The sequence below is a fragment of the Carettochelys insculpta genome, chromosome 4 (genome assembly GCF_033958435.1).
Source record: "Carettochelys insculpta isolate YL-2023 chromosome 4, ASM3395843v1, whole genome shotgun sequence".
NCBI lineage: Eukaryota > Metazoa > Chordata > Testudines > Carettochelyidae > Carettochelys > Carettochelys insculpta.
Window position 1 is genome coordinate 132,389,146 of NC_134140.1, and position 24,167 is coordinate 132,413,312.

Genomic DNA, 24,167 nt, shown 5'->3' on the forward strand with positions numbered 1-24,167 from the left:
TGAGGATTCTAGGATGCATTTCATCAGGCCCTGGTGATTTGCAGACATCTAATTTTTCTAAGTAAATTTTAATTTGTTCTTTTCTTATTTCAACTTCTAAACCTACCCCTTTTTCACTAGCATTCCCTATGTCAGGCATTCCTTCAGATTTCTCAGTGAAGACTGAAACAAAGAAATCATTAAACATCTCTGCCATTTCCAAATTCCCTGTTACTGTTTCTCCCTCCTCACTGACCAATGGCCCTACCCTCTCCTTGGTCTTCCTCTTGTTACCAACATCTTCATATTCAGACTTGCTAACCTAATGAGGAGAGCTTTAAACTAGTTCCACTAGAGGATGGAGACCTCAGCCCTATGGTATGTAGAAAACGATTAGGAAAAATTATGTCACTAGGACGGTGGGGAACCACTAAAATGGGTTACCTAGGCCGTGCCTACACTATCCCAAAACTTCGAAATGGCCATGCAAATTGCCGAAATTGCCGTGGCTCGCCGCTGTGTGGCTTGTCCAGACAGGGGTCCTTTTTGAAAGGACCCCAACACCTTCGAAATCCCCTTATTCCTATCAGCAGAAATCCCCTTATTCCTATCTTATTTGCATGGCCATTTCAAAGTTTCGGGATAGTGTAGATGTAGCCCTAGAAAGGTGGTAGGTTCTCCATCTAGAGTTTTTTAAGGCCAGGATTGACAAAGCCATGGCTGGTGTGATTTGGTTGGTCCTGCTTTAGCAGGGGGTTGGACTAGATGACCTCCTGAGATCTCTTCCCACCCTTATCTTCTATGGGGAAAAGGAAAAGGGATAAATGAGGACAACCCAGGAAACTACAAATTAGTTAGCTTAACTTGTGTCAGAAAAGGTAATGGATCAAATAATTAAGGAATCCATCTGCAAACATCTGGAAGATAACAAGGTGGTAAGTAACAGTCAGCATGCATTTGTCATGAAGAAATCTTATCAAATCAAGAAATCCTATCAAAGATAGCTTTTCTTTGATAGCATAACAAGGCTTTTGAATAAAGGGGAAGTGGTAGACGTGGTATACCTAGAATTTAGTAAAACATTGGTCCAAGTCTTGTATGACTTTCTTATCAATAAACTAGGGAAATACAACCTGGATGGGACTACTATAAGGTGGGTTCATAACTGGTAGGATAACTGCTCTCTAAGAATGGTTATCAATGGTTCACAGCCATGCTGGAAGGAATAACAAGTGGCGTTCCATGTGGGTCAGTTTTGGGACCAGTTCTGTTTAAAAAAAAAACATAATTCTGGGATGCATTAACAGGAGCATAGTAAACAAGACACTAGAAGTAATTCTTTTCCTCTATTCTGCACTGATTAAGTTTCAGCTGGAGTATTCTGCCCAGTTCTGGATGCCACATTCCAAGAAAGAGGTGTAAAAATTGGAGAAGATCCAGAGAAGAGCAACAAAACTGATTAAAAGTGTAGAAAACATGACCTATGAGGGACAATTGAAAGAACTGGGTTTGTTTAGTTTGGAAAAGAGAAGACTGAGAAGGACATAGCTTTCAAGTACTTAAAAGGGTGTTGGTACTGTTTGTAGGAAACAGTGAACTGATAATTAATTGATTTTAAACCTCGAACCCCCAGCGCATCTATCAATGCTTACTGAACACTGGGTGAGGTACAACTATATAACTATTTATTTAATTCAGTTAACCTCACTAACATAACAATACTGTAAACTTAAGTATCAATCCGGTTGTCAAAAAATAATGAAATAAACATATATCTATACACAAGAATTTACACAGACTGACCCCACCCAAAGTCTCTCATACCACCAGTCAGATCAGGTAGGTTTTAAGTGGGATGCCAGGCTGATCTATGGACGAGCCTGCGATGTCTTCCTTCTCCTTTTTCCTTTCTTCTGTCTTCTTCTCTTCTTTCTTCAATATTTGACACGTCGTCCTGAGTGGCGTATGTCTACAAGGAATGATTCCTGTGTGCAGGTAAGTCTATAACTTCTTGTATAACAAAACTGAACTTATTCAAAGAATGGACCAGTATACACCCCTCTATGTCAAGAAGAGCGCATGTGTACATTTAGTCTCGAATCTCACTGTCCTCTGACATCACAGCAATCCAGTCACAACATGTCAGGGGAGAGTGAGAGACCCAGATGGACAGCTACCTCCTTATATAACCAACGGTTACCAGGGGAACCCTAGGTCACCTGACCCTGGTTTTCCCGCCTTTTCTTCTGAGGTAAATTGCTGAGTCATCTTAAACAAAATGGAGTCCTTACTGGCCGCCTACTGGCAGCCATTTTAAAATTCCATATTAAACAAATTTACCCTAACAGTACAAGGAGGGAGGAAAAATTATTCTCCTTAACCTCTGATGACAGGACAAGAAGCAATGGGCTTAAGTTGCATCAAGGGAAGTTTAGGTTGGACATTAGGTAATGCTTCCTACTTGTCAGGGTGGTTAAACTCCTGCAATAAATTACCTTGGGAGGTTGTGGAATCTCCATCACTGGAGATATTTTAGAACAGATTAGACAGACATCTCTCAGGCATGATCTAGATGGTGCTTGGTCCTGCCATGAGTGCAGAGGACTGGAGTCAATGACCTCTCAAGGTTCCCTCCAGTTCTAGGTAGCATTTTAAGTGACGATATAGCCCCCATGTGAGTTTGCACTTGTAGAATGTTGCCATTTCTTGTGATCTTGAAATCTGGAGATTTTCTTAAAGCAACAGTGCATGGGATCATGTCATTCCTATGCGGTTATTTTTGTGGTGTGACGGGAGAATATTAGCTTTCACTTAAAGTGAAGTTTCTAGCCCTCTTCTTTGCATAGAAAAGCTTTAAACCATGACCTGAGTGTAATACATTTCTAAAATTCAGAATTTTACTGATTTTTAAAAATAAAATTTTGTGGGGACTAATTTGATTCTGGGATGCTGGAGGCTGGCTGTGTGTACGTGTGTGCATGAGAGAGACACACACACATACACCAATCTCCCTCTTTCTCTCTCTATCTGCTTGGAAAACTTTGCTTTGCCCATATAGTGTTCTTCTGCAGAAGGGGAGCCTGCCCTTTTGCTTAGCTTTTGTACATCTTGATCTTTGACTTGGAACAGGCAAAATGAGCAGGGACTTGGACTGTCCAATTTGTGTGAAATCTCCTTCTTTTGAAATGTATTTAAGTTCTGATTTGGAACAAAACCAAAGTGTTCTGAAGTGCCCCATGAAATGAATTTCTGGAAAATTTCAGTATTTGAAAAATTTTGAAATTTCATTTAGAATTTTTTTTTGCTCTTGGAAGATTTGTATTATTTTTACATTTGTTGCATGACGTCAATAGGAGTGACTAGTACGACACCGATTGACACAACCCTTTGATTACAACACATACGGGAAACACTTTGTTCTTCCTAAGAAGTATTGATTGTCAATCTTCTCTAAGTTGCAGCTGCTCTTAATTATTTAAAATCTATAATAAAAGAACAGTTCAGTGATTATATTATGACATGACGTTAATGACTATTATAAAATAATGGAAATTGTAATTATAGTTATAATAAATAGTTAATAACATTTGACCTCTGTGGCTAGTCAAAATTCAAGGCTTTGTGGGATTTTCTAACTGGAGGAGAAGTCGGCGGTAGTCAGCAATGTTTCATCTAATTTTTTCCACGCATGGGCAGAATAAGTTTTGTTATGCGCACTGAAGCATGAGTGGATGTGCACCACCAGTAGAAAGACAGGCTGCCAGCAGTGGGTGCTGTGTTAATCAGCTGGGCTGCACTTGAATCTCTCGTGGATGTCCACCGGTGTGCTCAGACAACAGGGAACTCTGGCAGCCAGGAATGTATTTGGTGCAATCTTTGTTTATTTCCAAGGAACGTATGAGCCCTATGTCTCTGAACGAGGCAGGCTGTTCATCCAATTTTAAGCCACACACTCCTGTTTTGGGTACCTGGCTAGTCCTGGACAAGGTGTTGTCAGATATCAGCATGCAGGACGCTGCCTGACCCTGCCAAAAAGACCTCGCCAGTGGGTGTCACCTGTGGGGATTTTCCAACTCCTCTTCCTCCCTTACAGCACTTCTGGAGCATCAAGAATCTGCTGATTCCTGCTCTGTCCCTGGTACTCTCTCTCCTTCATAGATCTGGAACACCTGTCAAGCAGCTGATTCTTGGGACTAAAGCTCTGGGAAGAAGGGGTAGGAAGTGTGGGGCTCCAGTCTCAGTGTGCAAGAGGCATGTGGGGGAGAGGGGAGGGCAGGAGTTCTCAGTGGGCCCCAGGTTGTGCATACCTGCTCCCAGCCCATGCCCTCTTCGTCTTGTGTCTCTGCCTCTTTTTGGCTCTTCTTGGCCTTGTCTACATGGCCACTTTACAACGGCGTAACTTTCTTGCTCAGGGGTGTGAAAAAACATCGTCTCCCCTCCCAAGCACAGGAAGTTTCATTTTTTCTAATAAATTCTTATTTCTAATTAGTCCCTTGCACTCCACATGGAGCATAGGTCATTTCCAAGTTTCCGCCACTTCACTCCATCTTGGGATAAAACTTCCAGCTGGTTTCAGGAGTACCCCAGTCGTTGTCCTTCAGTCTCAGTAGACCTTCTCCATGTTGGCCGAGGTCTTCCTCTTTTGCGTTTTCCTTGCAGGTTCCATGTGAGAGCTTGATGGACTATACTGGACAATGGTTTTCTGAGAGTGTGGCCCAGCCATCCCCACTTTCTTCTCTTGATTTCAATGTCAAATGGTTCTTGTCCTGCTCTGTTCCAAAGCTCTTCGTCTGCGACAAAGTCTGGCCATTTGATGTGAAGGATGTACCTCAGGCATCTGTTTATGAATGTCTGCAGCTTGTGATCTGAAGATTATTTTAGTATGCTGGGTCTCACATCCATACAACAGCAAGTTCCAAAGCCCTAAAACACCAGTATAAATGGTCTCCCTGCACTCTTAGCTACTCCCTCAGGGCGGTGGTTTAACTCCCACGCCGTGAGATCTCTCACCCAGTAGTGGTGCTGGGACCACACTACCACATTAAACTTCCAAATGCACACACAGCCTCTGTCTGTGACCTCGGTGCCTGGGGCTTCTCTCACTTCCACCCAAAACAACGCTCAGCCCAAGAACTAAGGTGACCATCTGTCCTGTATTTGGCAGGATGGTCCCATATCTGCAATGCCAAAGAGGCGCCCCTACTTATTTTTTAAAAGGGACTAATTGTCCCATATTTGAGCCTTCCCCCTTCTGGCTGGAGAGCACACAGGGCACTTCCCTGAGCCACAGGGGAGCATGGGTAGCATCCGCATCCCTGCTGCTTCCCTGGGTCTGGCTGGCAGCTGGTGCTTCTCCCGGGCTCCCAGGGAGCGCCGGGCCTGCTGCTTCCCCTGGGCTCAAGGGGGGCTGGCAGCTGCCTCTTTCTTCCCAGTTCCTTGGGGTTGGTTGGAGCTGGAGGAGCTGCCCCTTCCCCACCACATGTCCCTGTCTCGTGTTTGGGATAGGGACGTACAGTTGTCCTACCGACAACTCCCAGGCGGGTGCACACCCACTTTTTGTCTTCGGTGGTTCTCACGTTTACAGTTCCATTAGCTGAAGGGTGAGCTCACACTGAGGAACCTCAGGGGGGTTTTAATGTAACCTCAGAAAAATGAAGAAAAGCCATGAAACCAAATAAATGTTCAGTGGCACTCTAAAATGAGAGCCTCCTGAAAGAAATGCAACCGTCACAGGTGGCATCTGACTCAGGTGATGAAAAGGGCAGTGGTGGAGTCCCTGAACGGAGGAGGGGGGAGCTCTGTGGTTTGAGTATTGACCTGCTAAACCCAGGGTTGGGAGTTCAGCCCCTGAGTAGGCCATTGAGGGGATCTGGGCAAATAGATTCTTGGGGGAAGAAAAAGGGATGGTATTTGGTCCTGCCAAGAAGGCAGGGGACTGGACTCAAGGTCCCTTCCTGACCTGTGAGGTGTGTGTAATACAGGCACAGTGCTTGGCTCTGCTTAGGCCTCCATGGGAGCCGTTTGTGTCCAGTTTGGTCACCAACGTATGGAAAGGATGTGGAGAAACTGGAAAGCATCCAGAGGGAAAGGGGATGGAATGTGACCTGTCTCAGCAAAGGCTGAAGGAATAGGGCATGTTTAGTTTGAAGCAGAGGGGACATGAGAGCAGTTATCGACTACTTGAAGGGCTGCCATGCAACAGACAGAGAAGAGCTGGTCTCTCAGCCACAGGGCAGGACAAGAGGCAAAGGGTTCAAATTACAGCAGAGGAGATTTAGATTAAATCTCAGGAAAATCTTCCCAACTGTAAGAACAGTAGGACAAGGGAGCAGATGCCTATCGAAGTCGTGGAAGCTCCTTCCCTGTAGGTTTTCAAAAGGAGGCTGGATAGTTACCTGTCTTGGATGGTTTACACCCAACAAGTCCTGCATGTTGGCAGGGGGTTAGGCTAGATAACCCTTGTGGTCCCTTCTAGCTCTATGGCTCTATGGCTCTTCCCCAGGGCTTCCTCTGTGTTCTTGGAGGGCTCCCACGGAGCAACTTTAGACTCCTTCCTCTTGGCCTCCATCTGCTTGCAGCTCCCTGGTTTTACAATGCTATCCCAGCCAGACACTGTTCTCACTTAGCCCTGAATCTCCTCTTCTCAGGTGGTGCCAGGTGACCTAACTGGCTTCTCAGGTGCTTCTGGCCCCCGTCAGGGCTAGCGTGGGGCACATACCTCATCACAATAATTGACTTGACCAAGGCCATAGAGAAAGTCAGTGTCAGGTTGCCTTTCCAACCTGTATTCAAAGTCAGGGCTTCAGAAACTTGTTTGGAAATAAGACACCCATCTCCTGTTAAAAGCCCCTGTTAGGAAGTTTGAAAATCTCACCTTTCCTATGCTGGACCATTCTGCTTCCACATGTGGGGTGGACAAGCCATGCTGGATGCTGACAAGGAGCATGCTTGATCTCAACCTGTAACCTGATTGGGGTGGAGAGAGGGGAAGCATAAAAGCAGACCTAATGCGATCAGCATAACCCAGTTGCTAAATGAACTGAAAACAAAGGGACCTGCTGTTGTGATTTGCAACCCCCAAAAGTCTGTTTTAGGGGAGTGTGAATTATGTGGCCTTCAGGAAAAATCAGTGGCAAGTTTTTAACCCCCACAGTCAGCTGCTGTCTGCTTCTACTGGGCTCCAAGTTGTCTTTGCAAGGGCGAGAGATTTTTACTGTATCCCTTCTAGTCTGCCCTGCATCACATGGGAGGGCTGCAGCCCTTGCAAGGCAGGCCCAAAGGCGGGGACTATGCTAATCACAGGTGCCTAACATATAATTACCAGGCCAAATGCATGCACAGTTGTGCTCCCAAATGCCAGCCAAGTTTGGGAGGAAGGAGCAGCTGCAGAGAGCCGTACAGGCAGAAGCCATTTGTTTACCTCTCTCATCATCGTGTAGGAGGAATGACGTAGCACAGCCAATGATGCTGGCTTAAGAAGGGGGCTTGGAGCTGGAATTCACGTTAGAGCATGCCAGGATGTGCTATCAGCTTTCCAGGAAGGGAGTAATACCCAAGGCAAAGTGCTTCCTGTTATGACTCCTCTTGGGCGAAGGACAGATCTTCTCACCCAGCTGGTGTGACTGCTCTGATATGTGAGCCCATCAGTGTCAAGCTCTGCTGGGCGCTGAGCAGCCAGTCAGTGTCTTCTGGGTGCCACCATGTGCACATTGGCTTGGTGTTAGAGTTGCATGCTGGCATTTCCTGATAGACCCACATGCTGCTGATGGAGGATTCTCCCCCAATGTTCTGCTCTTGCTGCAAAGCCCACCAGTGGAATGGCAGCATGTACAAGCAGCAGCCACAGGGCTTTCGAGACTTCAGGAGACCTGGGGCCTGGCGAGGCTACGAGACCTACTGGGACATGCCATGGGACCTGCAAAGGTAGGTGATGTGTTTAAGCCTTTGGTGATTGGCTTGGGGGCTTTGCAGCTCTTTGTGGGGCTCTGTAGTTTACATGAACGTGTCTCTGAAGGACCTAGAGTGAGATCCCCAGTCATCCCTTCCCTTCCCCACAGTCCAAAATTCCTGCTAAAAGGAGATCCAGATAATTCATAGATTTGTGTGTGTGTGTGTGTGTGTGTGTGTAATATGTGATGTAATGTAAGCAAGATTGCTTTCAGCTAATTCTACATTAAGAATTCCTTTTCATTGCCACATGCAAGTACTGTGAAACTGAAATAAAAAAGAGCTTTGAAATAATCAATGTGAACTATGAGTCAAATTTATTAAATTAAACATGCACTCCACCAATTCCTTAATCTTTTTTGTGTAAGGTCTTTTCGAAAGAGATCCTTTCAAAAGGATAAAAAGCAGTGTCGTCAGGGCTCTTTTGGAAATAAGACCCATCTTTGAAAGAACCCTTCTTCCTGAAATAAAATAAGAAGAAGGTGGGGTTTATTTTCAAAAGATCCTTGTCTACACTGCTTTTTTTCTTTCAAAAGAATCTCGTCTGAAAAGAGAGCATGCAAATGAAGTGTGAGGTATGTGAATCAGCACCTCATTTGCATTTTCCTTTCCCCTCATTTGCATTCTTCTTTCAAAAGAGGAATGCAAGTGTAGACACAGCCTAAGAGTTTTCAGTGTCTGCGAAACTCTTTTTAAAGCTTGTACACAATACTGAGATGTCTTTGCAAACCAATACAAAGGGAAAGCACTCGCTCAACTTTTGTCCCACCTCACTGTGCCAGCACCCTTTTCAGCTCTTTATCTCTAATAGCAAATGCATCTATTAAGCTGCTCTGATTTGTATTTGAATGTGGAAGCAAATCATCAGCGTGGTCTTGCACAGGGCCAAGTTAGTGTTGGTAAGCACGGACGGAACGTAGCGTGAGCGCGTGGAGCTTCCTCTTGGGGGACAAAAAACCACCACCGTCATTTTTTGTTTGTGATTTCTCTAAACACAGGGGGCTGAGAAGCTAAAGGTTTTCCATCTAGGTGTGACACTGCAACACCGGGGCATGTCTATACACATGCTGCTGTAGTATATTTTAATACTCTCTTATGCTGTATTTAAAGCAATAAAACACCCCTGCTGTGAATGCAGTTATACTAGTATAGCTTATGCTTTAAGGGCAGGGAAGTATGCGTGGAATGGGTGTAGTTTTATCAATCTAAAAAGTATCAGAAGGGTAGTGGTGTTAGTCTGTATCCGCAAAACAATGAGAGGTCCTGTGGCACCTTGTAGACTAACAGTATAAAAAGGCCCTTATAGCAGAATGTAATGTAATACAATATAATATAATCAAAGCCTTTTTCTGTAGTTAAAAGAGGAGCAGGTACTCAGTTGACTCCCCACCTGCCCTTCCCCCAGCTTCCAGGGCTGGGGCTGCCAAGGTGCTGGTAGTCCAGCACCAAAAAAGCACTGAATATCATATCATATCAAAAGTAATATTTATTAATAAAACCATGTCCATGCGAGGGCTTATAACAATGTAACTAGTTTGGTAAAAGAAAACATATCAAAGTCCTAACCAAAATAGTAACCAGGCCTGAGTAAAGCATGTGGCCACTACTGATTGGAAAGGCAGTTTGCCCTTGGAGAACATGCAAGACACGTGCCTGCAAATATGGCGGAAATCTCTGAATTAATGGGTGTAGCTCAGGGAAGCAATGCCGTACGCTGGTGTGGTTTCTCAGAAGGCTCACTGTGGGAAGGAATTTCTAAAAGCCCTGTGCAGAAGCCTACCTTGGCTGATGCTTGCTGCACACCACTGAGCTCAGGGTGGCTGGAACAGAGCACAGACATTGATCCCACTGTGCATGCTTTTCAACAGCCTAGTTTTGGAACCAGGATGGTCATGAGCTTTTGGAGCGGTAGCAGCTGCTGTATCCCAGTAAAAAAGCAATCATGTTATTGCCACTGAGAATACATTGTGGCAAACGTGTGCAGGAAAGAGAAATCAAAACGTCCAGGGCCTTGGCAGTGCAGAGCCCGACCGGCAACAGTTCTGTTCTGTGGAAAGTGGCATGGGAACCCTGCCTTTCAGTGCTGGCTGAATCAGCATTGGCTCCTGTTTCTACATGCAGAGCTCTGTGTGTGTGTGTGTGTGTGTGTGTTTTTTTTAAATAAAGCTGGGCCTGAACCAGATGCTGCCAACCTCACAGACCTCTGTTCAAATCCTCTCCCTGTCATTGATACATCTCCATTCAGTCCATCTCCTCCTACATTTTGTGACAATTCAAATCTAGGTCCCCGATCCAGCAAAGGATACATACGTAATCAGAAGGCTTTGAGGACTGTAACATATTTTCAGGTGGGCCTACTGTAAGTTGTAAATGATTTAGTTTCCTGTTGCCCAAGCGCTGTCATAACCAAGAGCATGTTGAAAAGAACTGCTGCAGCATACATAGAAGTTCAGCGGGACTTCTGTAGTTAAAGTTCAGTTTGTACTGAAGTTTATTTTGCTCCGGGGATTGAGGTTCTATATGGGAATCTAAGCTTTGGAGGTATGGGGGCACAGCTACAATTATAATGCTGAAGCTGCGTGGTGTTTAAACAAGTCATATCCTGCTGGGAGATGTTTCCGTTTAGAGCATTTTAAAGTTACTGTGGGAACAAACGGTTGGAAAGACTACGTAGGAAGTGGGCATGTGGCCCACAAGGACCCAATTGGTCTTTTCATGCTAGATCCCTCTGGGCAGCCTGGAGTGGATGGGTGTTATATAGCATCCATGGGAGACCCTGGTCCCAATGCCATGTGATGTAAACAGCAGGTTTGGTTTCCTCCATGGGACTGAAAAATGGGTGTAGGTGGTGAAGTATTGTAATGTGCATCCCTCTGGCATTCAGCAGGGGAGCAAAATGAGTGCAAATTGCAGTCTGCGGTGGAAGGCGTATAGCAGGAAAGGCAGCTAACATGAGGCTGTAGAATAAAATGTGCCCCCACACCTTACACCACCTTTCTTCGGCCCTTTACCACACTTCTCCACACACCGCTGACGCCAGTGCAAACCCTGTTGTCAGCTGGTTTTAGTCACATTGACACTAATCAGCATTTAAACTGGTTACTAAAGGGGTCAAATATGGTGCCCTGGGAACACCAAGCCAGTACAGCTTCCACTCCTGTTGTACATCTGGACCAGATCCTGATCCCACTAAATTCCAGGTAAAGTTCCCCATGATTTCAGTGGGACTCTGATATGATCCCTGCACATGTGAATGTTATGTTCGCTTTCACCCACTTTTCTGACCAGTTAACTCCTCAGAGGGACATGCAGAGGCTGCTGCAGAGTGAGGGTCAGTCAGTCCCTTCACCTCTGTAGGGGGACACTTAAGCAGGAGCTCTTCAGGGAGAGGTGACTTTTCCTCCAACTCTAATGCAGATTCTTTTAACAACTAGAAATGCATCTTACGGAGGCTCATGCTATTGCATCTTAGAGATTTAGGGCCAGAAGGGACCCCAACAGGTCATCTAGTCCAGCCTGCCATGGCAGAACCACACCAGCCTCGGCCATCCCTGACAAGTGTTGGTCCAACCTGTTCTGAACCTTCCAATGAAGCGGATTCTACAACCTCCCTTGGAAGCCGGCTCAATAATTTACCTGCCCTTATTGCAAGGGTGTATTTCCTCATATCTAGCCTACATCCTCCTTGCTGCAGCTGAAGCCCATTGCATTCTGGCCTACCGGCAGTAGACACAGAGAACAACTATGCGTCGTCCTCTCCATAGCAGCCCTGAACAGACTGGAAGGCTGATATCAGGTTTCCCCTCACTCTGCTTTTCTCAAGACTAAACACGCCCAGGGCTTTTTTTTTAACCTTTTCTTAGGGGTGGTGGGTACCATAGACACACGAACTCTGCCTTCCTGAACAGCCTGATGTATCCCTGTGCATTGTCACACCCACCAGACCCTCACCTGCCTGCTGTTCCCTTTGTGCCAGAGGCTGGGGCAGGCAGACTGGGGCTGGAGCAGGCAGGCAGGGGGCTCAGTGTACACAGGACCCCCAGGCTGGGGCTGTGCTGTGCATCTTCCTGGTGCTGGAGATGGTGGAGCCCCAGCTCTGTTGCCTGGTGTGGATCTCGGGGTGCTTCAGCCCCATCGGCTGCCTGGATGGTCGACCAGGCCATAGGATATGGTTGTGCTCTTGGCTCTGGTGGGGGAGGGCAGAATGGACCAGGCCTCGGGCAAAGGGGGAGGTGCTGAGGGCTAGACTCTCTCAAGGGTGGGTTTGTTCACCCGTCACCCTTGTCTTCCCCTATAGGTCACGTTTTCCAACCCTTGGCTCCTTTTGTTGCTCTGTTCAGGACTTTCTCTAGTTTAGCCACATCTCTGCTAAAGTGGGATGCACCGAAACTGCGTCCCACCTCCTGCTACCCCTGGGGTCCAGGCCATCGGTCCTGCAGGCTCCACTGCCACTTGGGTCCCAGCACAGGCCCAGGATCTACGGCCACTTACCGCTGTGAATTCCAATGTGGAGGACAACCGTCCCAGTCTGGATGGACTGGATGCCATTTGCAGCAATGGCACCTGGTCTGGGAAAGGTGGCCACCCTAGATGTGACCTGGCCTGGGGCAGTGAGGGACAGGAACAGGTGTGGGGGGAGCCACAGCTCAGCACTCCCACCCTAAAAATACTCCCAGCGCCAGTGCCCCATGGCTCAGAACCTAGAAAGCAGCTAGAACCTAGAGCTGGTTTTCCCGAAACGTCTCAACATTTACAAGCCAGTCTTGTGAGGTGTAAGGCCCGACTTGGGCGTCTGGACAGTCTGAGGTGCTGGAGTGGTTTGCTAGGGATGGGGAGGCTGGAAGAAATGGCGGCTTGGGATTACTGTTACACATAGTAATAAACGGGGGGTGTTTTTCCCCCTTTGCCGTGCAGAGTTCACCCGCTGGCCCCCACAGAGAGGTTGCTCAAGCCCTGGAAGATTGCGCTCCTTGCTGTGGCTGCAGTCCTGGCACTGGCGCTCACCATTGGCCTCCTGGCGTATTTTCTGGTCTTTGGTAAGTACGGCGTGTAGTTTCACTGTCTCGGCACACCGTACGGCGCCTCTCCCTCAGGTTCCTGGGAGCCAGTATTAAAACTCGGCTGAGGCGGACTACCTCCAAGTCCTACATCTCCTTCTCCCTTCGGCATTCTGGTTCACCTCTGCTCGGTCCTCCCTCCTGCCGCATGGGGTAGCACGTGCTGCATCGCTATTGTCTCTCTGCACTGTCTTGTACCCGTTTCAGCTCCTTCCTGTAAACCCCACCCTCTGCTGTGGTGCCTGCACCCCACTGCATGGGTCGATAGGAATCGTTCACGCAGTCCCGCAGGCTCGTGGCCTGCTGCTGTCTGAATGGCATCCATGCAGGTAGAGGCCCACCTGCTCCTGGGCCATCATATGCTTTCCCAGGAGGTCCCAGGGTGGTCCAGCCCAGCCCAGGATGGGCTGCAGTGTGAGTATTACCCGCTCCTTTTCCGTCCTTTCAGATCAGCAGCTGTTCTATTACAACGGCAACTTTAAAGTCATGGGTATCCCAAACAGCGACGACTTGGCCCGAAGAGCCTCCAGTGAGTTTCGGGAGCTGAGCAGAAGAATCGAGAAACAGGTCTGTGGGGACTTCTCCCTTCACACACTGGCCACTGAACATTCAGGGGGTGATGATGAAGTAAGAATGATCCACTTTTACACCGCAAATGTCTGACTCCTGTCCCCGGAGCTCCAGGGCTGGACTGTGGCAGGGTTTGCTTATTTCTGGCAGCCTCTGTCTTGGCCTGCGCCCTGGGGATTCAACCAGCACCTCCAGCGCTAAAAGTAGGAGCTGCCACTGCCTGAGCTAGCAGACTCAGAACCTGCACAGGCTGGGCAGATAGACCTGGATTCTGCCACTGTCCTGCTGTGTGATTGGGCCACCTCCCCTCCTCCTCCTCTCCAGTCTATTTGTATGGGATCTTTGGGAGAAGGCCTGGCTGCTATGACTGAGCCTGTAGCAATCCGAATGAGTCCCAGTCTTGTAACTGCTCCCTTTAGTAACTCAACAAGTCCCCTGACTGGGTCAGCAGGACAGCCAATCTTGACCTCAACTTGCGGTTTATGATCCTGTCCGTCGGAGGAAAATTCTATTTCAGTGTCTTGTCCTGCAAGGGTCCAGGAGCCCTAGCAGTTAGCGATGGCTTTGCTGGGAGCTGAAGGCACCCGGCCCCAGGCAGCAGGGAGCCCTTTTCTGATCCCTTTGCTATGCTGCGGTGGGTAACGATGGCACAGGGTAGGCATTAGCGGACTGGTTCTCCCTCATACAGGCAGGGGATCTGGCAGAGCTGCTGGGCCCCTGGGCAAGGTAAGGGGGGCAGACAGCTCCTGGGAGGGGCAAGGCCTCAGGTGAAAGTGGGGGGGCTGGAGCAGCAGGCCCTCAGTGCCACCCGGACCACACCGGACCCTCCAGCCACCTGCTGCGGTGATTTAAAGGGCCTGTGGCTTTGTCCTGTTGCTGTCATGGTAGCGGCAATTGGCAGCCCTGGGGCTTTTGAGTTGCCAGGCTCTGGGGCAGTTGTCCCCCTCTCCCACCATAACAGCAGGCCTGCCTACAGGAGCTAGGGAACCAGTTACATGCTGCACCGTGTAGGGAAAATAAGAGGAAATTGAACTTCCCTGCAGGTGGCGATTACAGAGTTCAACCCTCTGGGCAATAAGCAGCAGCTGTGTCCCGGTCTTTTATTCCTCACAGTATGAGGCTTGTCTCTCTGCCCCGTGTGACCTTGCCTTGGTGTTCACTCGCCAGGGCACTCAGCACCTCCTGCTCCCCTGATGCTACTCAAGCATTTAACTGAGGGCTGCACAACCTAGTCATAACGATAGGTAAACTCTAGAAAGCACCCTGCCTGAGGGAGACAGTGCTGGCTCGAGGTCCTGGCATGTATTCCAGGCTCTGCCAGTGACCAGTTGTGTGACCTTGGCTGTGTCACTGCTCTGCTGTATGCTCTGTTTTCTCCCCCAACCTCTATCTGTCTTGTGACTTGAGACTGCTGGTGTCTCCCTGTAAGAACTATCTCTGACTCTGTGTTTGTACAGCTCCTTGCACAATGGGACCCTGAATGTAGTTGGGGCTTCAGAGGCTACTGTGAGCACCTGAAAACATGGGGCTTTCAAATGGGTGAGAATCAGAGAATCTAGTGGCGGAGGAAAATTCTCCCAAAATGGAAAAAGCCGTGTTTATTTCCTAGCGTAATGTTATTTGCTGTGCAATGCATTCATTGTTAGATACATTATTGGAGAAGCCGTATTCATGGTGCTCTTGTACTGACACAAGGGTCACCAGTTTTCCATGAGCAGGGGTCTGCAACCAAAATAGCGAGAAGGGCCATTTTTGTCAAATTTGGTTACAAAATCAATACTTCATGAGCCACAATGCAGATGACTACGAGACTGTCCTTAACACACAATATCACACCAGGGCTACGTCTACACTAGCACACTACGTCGAAGTAACCTATTTCGAAGTAAGGACATTGCAATAGGCTACTTCAACGCATATTGTCTACACGTCCTCCAGGGCTGGTGCCATCGACATTCAATGTTGAAGTAGCGACGGGGAACATCGAAAGGAGCCTCCCCGGAAGGAAATGCGGAGCATCCACACACACAAGCGCTCCCTGTTGAAATAAGGGGCCAGCAAAGCCCCAAGCTGCTCCCTTAAAGGGCCCCTCCCATACACATTCGGCCTGCACAGCACAAGATCCACAGAGCCGACAACTGGTTGCAGACCCTGTGCATGCAGCATGGACCCCCAGCTGCAGCAGCAGCAGCCAGAAGCCCTGGGCTAAGGGCTGCTGCACACGGTGACCATAGAGCCCCGCGGGGGCTGGACAGAGCGTCTCTCAACCCCTCAGCTGATGGCCGCCATGGAGGACCCCGCTGTTGCGAAGTAGCAAGACGTGGATCGTCTACACACACCCTACTTCAACGTTCAACGTCGAAGTAGAGCGCTATTCCCATCTTCAGCTGGGAATAGCGATTTCGACGTCTAACCGCCTAACATCGATTTCAACGTCGAAATAGCACACGGCACGTGTAGATGCGATGCTTACTATTTTGACGTTGTGCCGGCTACTTCGAAGTAGCTGGCTAGTGTAGATGCACCCCAGATGTTTTGTTGCCCATTTTAAGAACAGCACACACCCACACTGATTTGTATCCATTAGAAAGTTAGTTACTTTCCCCCCTGGAGAGCAAACAAGGACAAGGAAAATGCTGCACCTAGGGGTAGGCCTTAAGCAGGAGGGAACAAGGTTTGCATCAACCCTCCATGTGCCTTCTCCATCCCCAGGCTCTACCCCTCTTGGCCCACAGTCCCGCTCCCCATCCCCAGGCTTAACCTCTCTCAGCCCCAAACCTGCCCCCCATCCCCAGGAGTAACCCAGCTCAGCTGATGAGCTTCTCCAGATGTGCGCCCTGCCCCAACCTGCCCACTGAACCTGGCTCTTACTTGCCCACCCAACACTCTCCCCACCGCATGTGGTCCAGGTCTCCCTGCCCTCCTCCCCTCCTGCAACTTCTCAGGCCAGAAAGTGCCTGCAACTTTCCTGGCTGCTCCCCACCCAGGGGCACTGGCACTGGATTCACTGGGTCCTGGACTGGGCCGGGGACTGAGATTGCACTGTGGGACACGGTTCCAGGCTCTGGCGGCTGCCAGCGGAAATGGGGAGGGGCTGCATCTGTGGAATCAGGAGGAGCTGGGCGGTGCCATGCTGCCCAGGAGGAGGCTCTCCTGCTCAGCTCCCAGGAGGCCTCCCCAGCCCCGACTCTTCCTCCTTCTCAGCGGGGCCACGCGGCTCCAGCAGGGGCAGACTCGCCGCCCTCCCCCGGCTCTCCTGCTCACTTCCCCACTGGCAGTGCAGCACCTCCCTGCCCTGCTGCGCTGAAATGATGGAACTCGGTTTAATGGCCAGATCCCTCCCGCCGGCCGGTAAACCATTTAAACGGAGTTCCATTATTTCGGCGCGGCTGGGCAGGGAGCTGCAACAGGAGGCAGTGGCGGTGCCCAGAGCCGCAAGTGGCTCTTAAAAGAGACACATGCGGCTCAAGAGCCTCAGGTTGCCAACCCCTGTCCATGAGCCGTGCCTATGGGCCCATCTCCCCAGAGCTGTCATTGCTCTATCTATGAATTTCCCCACAGGTGGCTTGACCTCCCCATCTCTCTTAGGCCTGACTCACTCTGATCCATTCCCACACAGACATTACCTATTGTAAAACGGCCACCACTCTGTTCTCCAGCCCTCACCAAGGAACAACCCTGCCATTTTCCTTCCCCTCTTCTTTTTAACCGCCGATGCTCTTCCCTAACAGGATGCCTGGAATGTCCTCAGATGGCCTTCTTAAAATTGCCCAGGGTGACCCAGAAAACAGCATCAGTCTACAAATGATCGATGATAGGTTCTTGTTGGATTTAGTCCTGCCCCTTAATGAAGCCAGTGGCAAAACTCCTGCTGATGTAAAATCACAGCTGTCTGTGTTAGTGGGAGTGGTTCCTCTCTTCTGCGGCACTTCTAGGAGCGACATTTATTTTGGAATGTTCTCCTCATTCAGCCCAATCCAGTCCAGACAATTTAAAGCATTCCTATTCATTGGCATGTTTCTTGGCTCACCAGCGTTTTGATCCAAAGGGTTTTCACCCATTTGTTGAAAACCAGCTTCCTACTTCCTAATTCTTCTGGACTTGACTCAAGTCCCTTGCAGACTGTCCCCTCTGGGTTCATGGTATAGCAGCCATAAGGCTCTCCATTGTTGTTGACCATAGGGATGTTTTTCATTGGCAGCTGTTGTGAACCATCTATTCATTGTAGATAAATGTAGCTATTTCATAATGATAAGCATGGTGAGCAAAGGTGAATCATCCCGAACAATTAGATATGCTTCAACCACTTCTTGTGAAACTTCTTGCAGTCTCTCCCCACTCTGGCCCTTGTCTGAAAAGAACCATAGCAGATTAGGGTTTTGAGAGATCTCAGGGGGTCATCAGTCCAACCTTCTGCTCAAAGGAGGACCTCCTCACAGCTCTCCTTCATCCATATTCAGAGCAGGTCAAAAATGGAAGGAGCCTCAAGAGGTCATCAAGACCAGTCCCTTGCACTCATGGCAGGACTACGTAGCATTGAGACCGTCCCTGACAAGTGTTTAGCTAACCTGCTCTTAAAAAATCTCCGAACATGGAGATTCCACAACTTCCCTAGATAAATTCTGGGAACTGGGGGAAATGAAGAGACTGATAATGAAAGGCTTCTGCTTCCCAGCTCGCTTGCCCTGAGTGGTCCTTAAAGATCCCCTCAGCACTTTCTGAGACACCATGTTGCTAACCTGGGGACCTGCTCCAATTCCAGGTCAGGTTGCACTGTTCTGACTAGTTGGATACATTATTTGCCCTGCTTGCCCTCAGTCAGATCTCCTCCTGTACATGGTATCTAGGGAGCCAAGGAGCAGGGATGGACCCTCCAGCTTATTTTATAGCGGGCTGCCTTACTGCCCATTTGATTTCCTAGGCACCTAAGACACCATCTGCTTGCTTTGCTTCTGCCTTCCCTCCCCACCTCCCTTGAAACTCCAAATTCTAACTTTCCTCATGTCACATTTTAGTTCAGTTTCCTTGTCCCCATCATGTTGCAGAGGAGAGAGAGACAGAGGCAGGAAACTCAAGAGAGGCCGGAGTAAATGGACCACTATATTGCCCTTACTTGTTCCTTGTCTCGTAACTCCAACACAGTGATCCGAGTGAGCAGTGATTTGACACCAGTTACACTCTTCTCTATTTCAGCATGTAAATTCACACATATATCATCGTCCTTGTTTAGTCAAGCGAGCTCCCACACCATGAATATTAACAGGAGGGAGATGCATATTATTTTACCTGCCCGTTTACTGTTCACAAGATTTTCAGTTAGATCAGCACTTTCCTACATTACATACCTCCCAAGCCAGCTGGTTACAGAGAGTAGACAGGATGTCACCCTGAAAATATTCTTGCCGAGTGAGCGAGACCTGAACAAGTGTATACGCAGCGATGTTGTTAACAAAGGTTGCCTTTGTCAAGTTACCATCTTCAAGTTATAGTTTCGATGCAGGCACATGCTGGTCTGTCTGTCCAGGCCTTAAACAAGAAGGAAAACATGTCCATAAATCAGTCAGGACAAAGCCTGGTCTGGCCAACCCCTCCACACATTATTGTATTGCTTTCCCAGACTCCTTACCAATCCCAACACACCAAATCCGCCTATTTGTCCTTGTCCCTCTCCTACACAGCACCAGCCTCACTGGCATGCACTGCAGTAGCACCAGCCTCAGCTGTGCTCTGACCCAGCCCCCAGTGGCTGTCAGAAGTAGTGGTTACTTTGACTCTCCCCAGTAGAGTTCCCTGGACTCCCCACGTGGTGATTTTTCTGGGTGACCTCCATCTCGAACAGCGGCCCTGCAGTGCCCCAAGCGCAGCGAGGACTGCAGGACTGGGACTTTCCTTTTGAGATGGCTTGAAATCTCCGTTGTCAGAGTCCTCTGCCGTAGGCCTGGCCAGGTCCATCCCCTCTCCCTTAGAGTCCCTTCTTAGGACATGCATTAAATTCAAAGCCCTCCTCCAGCCTTGAGGCTGTGTCTCTGCCCCCTCCCTTGTTCCCCCGCGACTCTCCTGCTGGGGTGTGGTGTTGAGCCAGCTCCTGGCCAGATGGGCAGTGGGGAATGGAGGTGCCAGTTGGCAGCCCAGGACCTGAGCACACTGTGTGGCTTAGGAAGAAGAGTGGAGGGACCAGGCCGCCGCACAAATGCCCCTAGTGCTGTGGGGTAGAAATGGTTTTCCCCAAGAAATCTCTGCAGGGTATCAAGTCAGTCCCTACCAGCTCCCCTTGCTACCTCAGCGCTGCCTGTGTGTCACCACTGGGGTGAACAAATCTGTGTGTCGTGTATAAAACTTTTGGACCTCTTTTCAGATGGACGGTGATAGAGGCGTAGTATTAAAGCCTGAAGGGACCATTATGATCAGCTAGTCTGACCTCTTCCATAACACAAGCCATGGGGGTTCTCCTAGTTACTCTTGAACCCAGGCATATCTTGAGGCTCATCTGGGAAACCTTCTTTAGACAGATATCTCACCTTGAATTAAAGACTTTGAGTGATGGAGAAACCACTACATTCTGAAGTATAGACATTTAGGATAGACTTACTTCAGTGAAGATCACTCTCAAAATATATTTTTGACCAGTAATTTTTGACCAGTAATTGTTCACCCGGAAACTGTGTGATCCTTTTGAAGCTCTTCACAATCTGGTTTGGTCTTACCTATCTTGAGCAGTTTAGTGTCATCTGCAAACTTTGCCACCTTGGAGTTTACCTCATTCTCTGGGTCATTTATGTTTGTATTAGGAAAAACTACTTCACCACAAGGGTGCTGAAACACTGCAATGCGTTGCCTAGAGAGGTGGTGGATTCTCCATCCCTAGAGGTTTTCAAGTCCCGGCTTGACGTGGCCCTGGCTGGGATGACTAAGTTGGGGTTGATCCTGCTTGAAGCAGGGGGCTGGACTAGATGACCTCCTGAGGTCCCTTCCAGTCCTCTGATTCTATGATATTATATTATAAAAATATAATAATGGAGCATGTGTGAGGAAAACTAATGTAGGTTTGTATAGACCATATCATCAGAGCATCAAATTTCTACCAAATACTGAAAAGGCACAATATATCGTAAAAACAATGGAAAATTATTGTTAATATGTTGAAGTGTTATAAGAAAAGTATCATAAAGCATGTTATAGAAATAACTGATTTGCAATGGGAAAGTATTGCAATTTAAATTACAGAGGAAATGAAATGTCTTGAAACAAGATATAGCAAAGGATTTCCACAATAGATTGCCAGGATAATGTGGGACAGATTATGTACACATTTACATTCACGCTGCTTGATAAGACGCATATATTTAATGCTGACAAGACGGTGAAATAATATTTTGCATCGGGCTAACTTCAGTTGCTGAAATAGACAAGCTTTCAAGTTACAAAGAGCTTTTCTTCATGTCTGGAAAAGGTAGCTCACACATCCCTATTCCCTATAATTTTTTTCCATCCCTGTGCAGAATAAATTTTTATGTGCACTGAGGCAAGTGTGACTGCACACCACCAGTAGAAACAAAAACCCTAGCTGTGGGCGCTCTGCTAATCATCTGAGTGGCATTTGAATATCTCCAGACCTTACAGGGATCACTGGCAAGCCTGACAGCTAAATACACAGTGGAACAGATTGTTTAGCATAGGCAAAGAACACATGAGGATTACTCCAGGGGAAAAAAGAGTGGGGTTAGTGGTTGTTATAACCCATCAATCTGGTGGCTCTGTTCAACCCATGATTTTTAATGTGTAACAGAATTAGGCATTTCGGTTCTCAGCTTGTCTTGTGTAAGTATTGAGCATGTTTATTTTGAAGTTAAGGACTGAGAGGTCAGATATGTGTGAAAAGTGTCTACTCATAGGTGAAGGGTGTTTTTGTCTTATCATTTGCTTGTATTAGTTCATTCCAGAGCGTAGTGATTGTCTGGTTTCACCCACGGAGTTGCTAATGAGGCATTTAGCGTGTTGGATGAAGAAGAGAACGTGTTGTATGTGATAAGCATGTGTCACACCCAGGGCTCCTGAAGGGTGTGCTGTGTGACGAGGAGAGGGTGTTGACCATTTAAGCAGTGGGGGTATGGCTGCTGGTTTTCCATCAGTTATTCTGACAGGCTCTGTTGCTGCTTTGAGTTGGTTTGTCCTCTTCTGCGTGGAGTTTGTGTCTGGTGATGAGCTTGGAGAGGGGCGGGGGTGGTTTGAAGGCCAGAAGTGTGGGGCTCAGGAAAGATTTCTTTCAGGAGGTGGTCCCCATCAAGTATGTGTTGTAGCAGTTTGATTATACCTACCCGATATGGATCCTAGTGTGAGGTGGTGGACAGGGCCATTCCTGGGCCCGGGACAACCCCCACCCCCACACCTCATTCTCCCCTGGCCACTTCCATGCCTCACTTCTTACCACCCCCACTCTGCTCCTGTTCCACCCCCACTCACTCCTTTCCCCAAAGTCTCTGACCCCTCCTCTCCTGAGAGATGCCTGGAGGGAGAGTGAAGCTGGGCCTGGGGTCCCCTAAAGTGCAGGGCCCAGTGCAATTACCCTGAATCGTCCAGCAGAGAGGATGAGTCTGGTGGTAGATGACAGCTACGGGTAGGCATTTGGGCAGGCGGGGGTGTTGTTTCAATATTGAAGCGGTTTCTCCCAGAGCATTTGGGTGGCCCATTCCATGATGAGATGTACTTCTCTGGCGGCATGTCCATGTTAAGTGAAGGTGGTTCTTGTCCATCAACCAGGAAGAGGGTGGCCTGGCTTTGCAGCCAGAGCCAGAGCTGTCGTCAGTTATCAGAGCCAGGGTCAAGACCTGAAGTGGGGAACTGGACACCAGAGCCAGGGATTGAGTCAGAGTCCATAGGTAGAAGCCAGAGGTCAGGGTCAAAACCAGAGGTCAAGAACTTGATTGAGCAGGATAGCGGGCGAGGAGTGGTTCAAGGCAGGGACGGGACAGAAGAGGCAAGATAGGTGGCAAGGTAGGATCGGTCAGGAACAAGGTAGTGCAGGAGAAGGGACGGTAATGAGTGTTGAGAAGCTAGCAGACTGCTGCTGTGACTAGATTAAGAGCCAGCCTGCTGTCCTTGGCAGCCACTCAGGTTTTATGGCTGTCAAACAGCCATTGCAGTCCAACTGTATGAACCAGGCTGCCCAGAGATCAGCTCTGCTGCAGGCCCCAATTGCTGACAGTTTAGAATGCGTTAAGCTTTATATCTCAGATTTTCTCCTGAGAGCATGCTGGAAGGTGTCTGGCTGGTGGCCTGGCTGTAACTAATGGGTTTGTTGGCGTGTTTGGGTGGTTATTGGGTCGATGAAGGTAGGTGTGGCAATCCAGGGGTTTCTTGTATAGAGTGGCTTGTAGGGATTCTTTGTAGAAACTGGTCGTGTAGTCCAGGAAGTTGATGCTGGCATGGAAATGTTGTGGAGAGAATTTAATGGACATGTGGTGATTGCTAATCATTGAGGAAGTTTTAAGTCATTCATGAAGAGGATGGACACATAATTGCCTTTCCTGAAGTATACAATTGGTTTTGTGGTATGTTTGACCAAACATTCTTCTTCAAGGCAGCCCAGAAAGAGGTCAGCATGTTGGGGAGCCATCCTATTACCCATGGCTGTTCGCATAGATTGGACAAAATGTCACTGAATGTAAAATTGTTGCGAGTGAAGATGAAATGGATGAATTAACTAATGTGTTGGGGTGGGTATCCGAGGGTTATTCATTATCTTGTAAATATTTGATGCAGACAGATATGTCTTTACTGTGAGGGGTGACTGTGTATAGAGAAATGACATCCACAGTGGCAAGAATGGTGTTCTGAGGGAGGTTTTTAGTGTTGCAGAGTTAATGGAGGAAGTCAGTTGTGTCCTGAAGGAGGCTGGCTCTTCGTGTGGTTGGTGGTTTCAGGATGGTTCCTGTGCGTTCTGATATCCCTTCAGTAAGAGTGCTGTGGCCAGCTATGATGATTCTGCTTGGTTTTCCTTGTTTATGTATCTCGTGAAGTATATAGATGGTTCTTTGAGCGTGTTCATGGGCAATGAGATTGTAGTGTTTCTCTGGGAATTGTTTGGGGAAAGAGTTGATTATATTCTTCAATTCCTGGGTAAACTGTAGTGTGAGATCATCTTTGAGTTTTTTATGATGGTGGTGGTAGAGAATTGTCAGTTGGTCTTGTTAACAGCTGAGGACTATGATGGTATTCCTTTGTCTGCTGCCTTCACTGCTGTTTGGGGGTGAGATTTCAGGAACTGTATGGCTGTGTTCTTGGTGGTGAATAGATTATGGTGCATGTGATGTTGAAGGACTCTACAGTCAGTTTTTTTCCTGTGAAGCAATCAATGCAGTCGTGATCAAGCGTGTGGTTTCTTCTGCTGTATGGTGTCCAGTCAGATGACTTTTCTTCTTATGATTTTTGGTAGTGACCTGGTAATTGTGAATGTTGTGAAAGAATTATTTGACATGGAGTCAACAGAAGAATTTCTATGAACCTAAGAATGGCCATACTGAGTCAGACCACTGGCTTCTGACAGTGGCCAGTGCCTCGTGCCTCATATGCCCATTAGTTGTCTTATTTTTCAAGCTAAGTAGTCCCAGTCTTATT

The 24,167-nt window shown here is 48.1% G+C and overlaps 1 protein-coding gene and 1 long non-coding RNA gene across 2 annotated transcripts in view; one reads left to right on the plus strand and one right to left on the minus strand.

Moving 5' to 3' along the window:
• The first annotated feature begins 7,804 nt into the window (after nucleotides 1-7,804).
• The window catches only part of LOC142012933 (transmembrane protease serine 11C-like), a 49,675-nt gene continuing 33,312 nt past the window's right edge, over nucleotides 7,805-24,167 (plus strand). Inside the window, exons 1-3 of the mRNA XM_074993980.1 lie at nucleotides 7,805-7,902; nucleotides 12,841-12,962; nucleotides 13,432-13,550. Of these exons, the coding sequence (XP_074850081.1) occupies nucleotides 7,805-7,902; nucleotides 12,841-12,962; nucleotides 13,432-13,550 (339 nt within the window). The remainder of the gene's footprint in view (nucleotides 7,903-12,840; nucleotides 12,963-13,431; nucleotides 13,551-24,167) is intronic.
• Nucleotides 17,386-22,269, minus strand: LOC142012204 (uncharacterized). The gene is made up of 3 exons (XR_012645281.1): nucleotides 22,117-22,269; nucleotides 18,899-19,079; nucleotides 17,386-17,904 (listed from the first exon to the last, which is right to left on the minus strand). It is a non-coding gene; the product is annotated as an uncharacterized LOC142012204 (long non-coding RNA).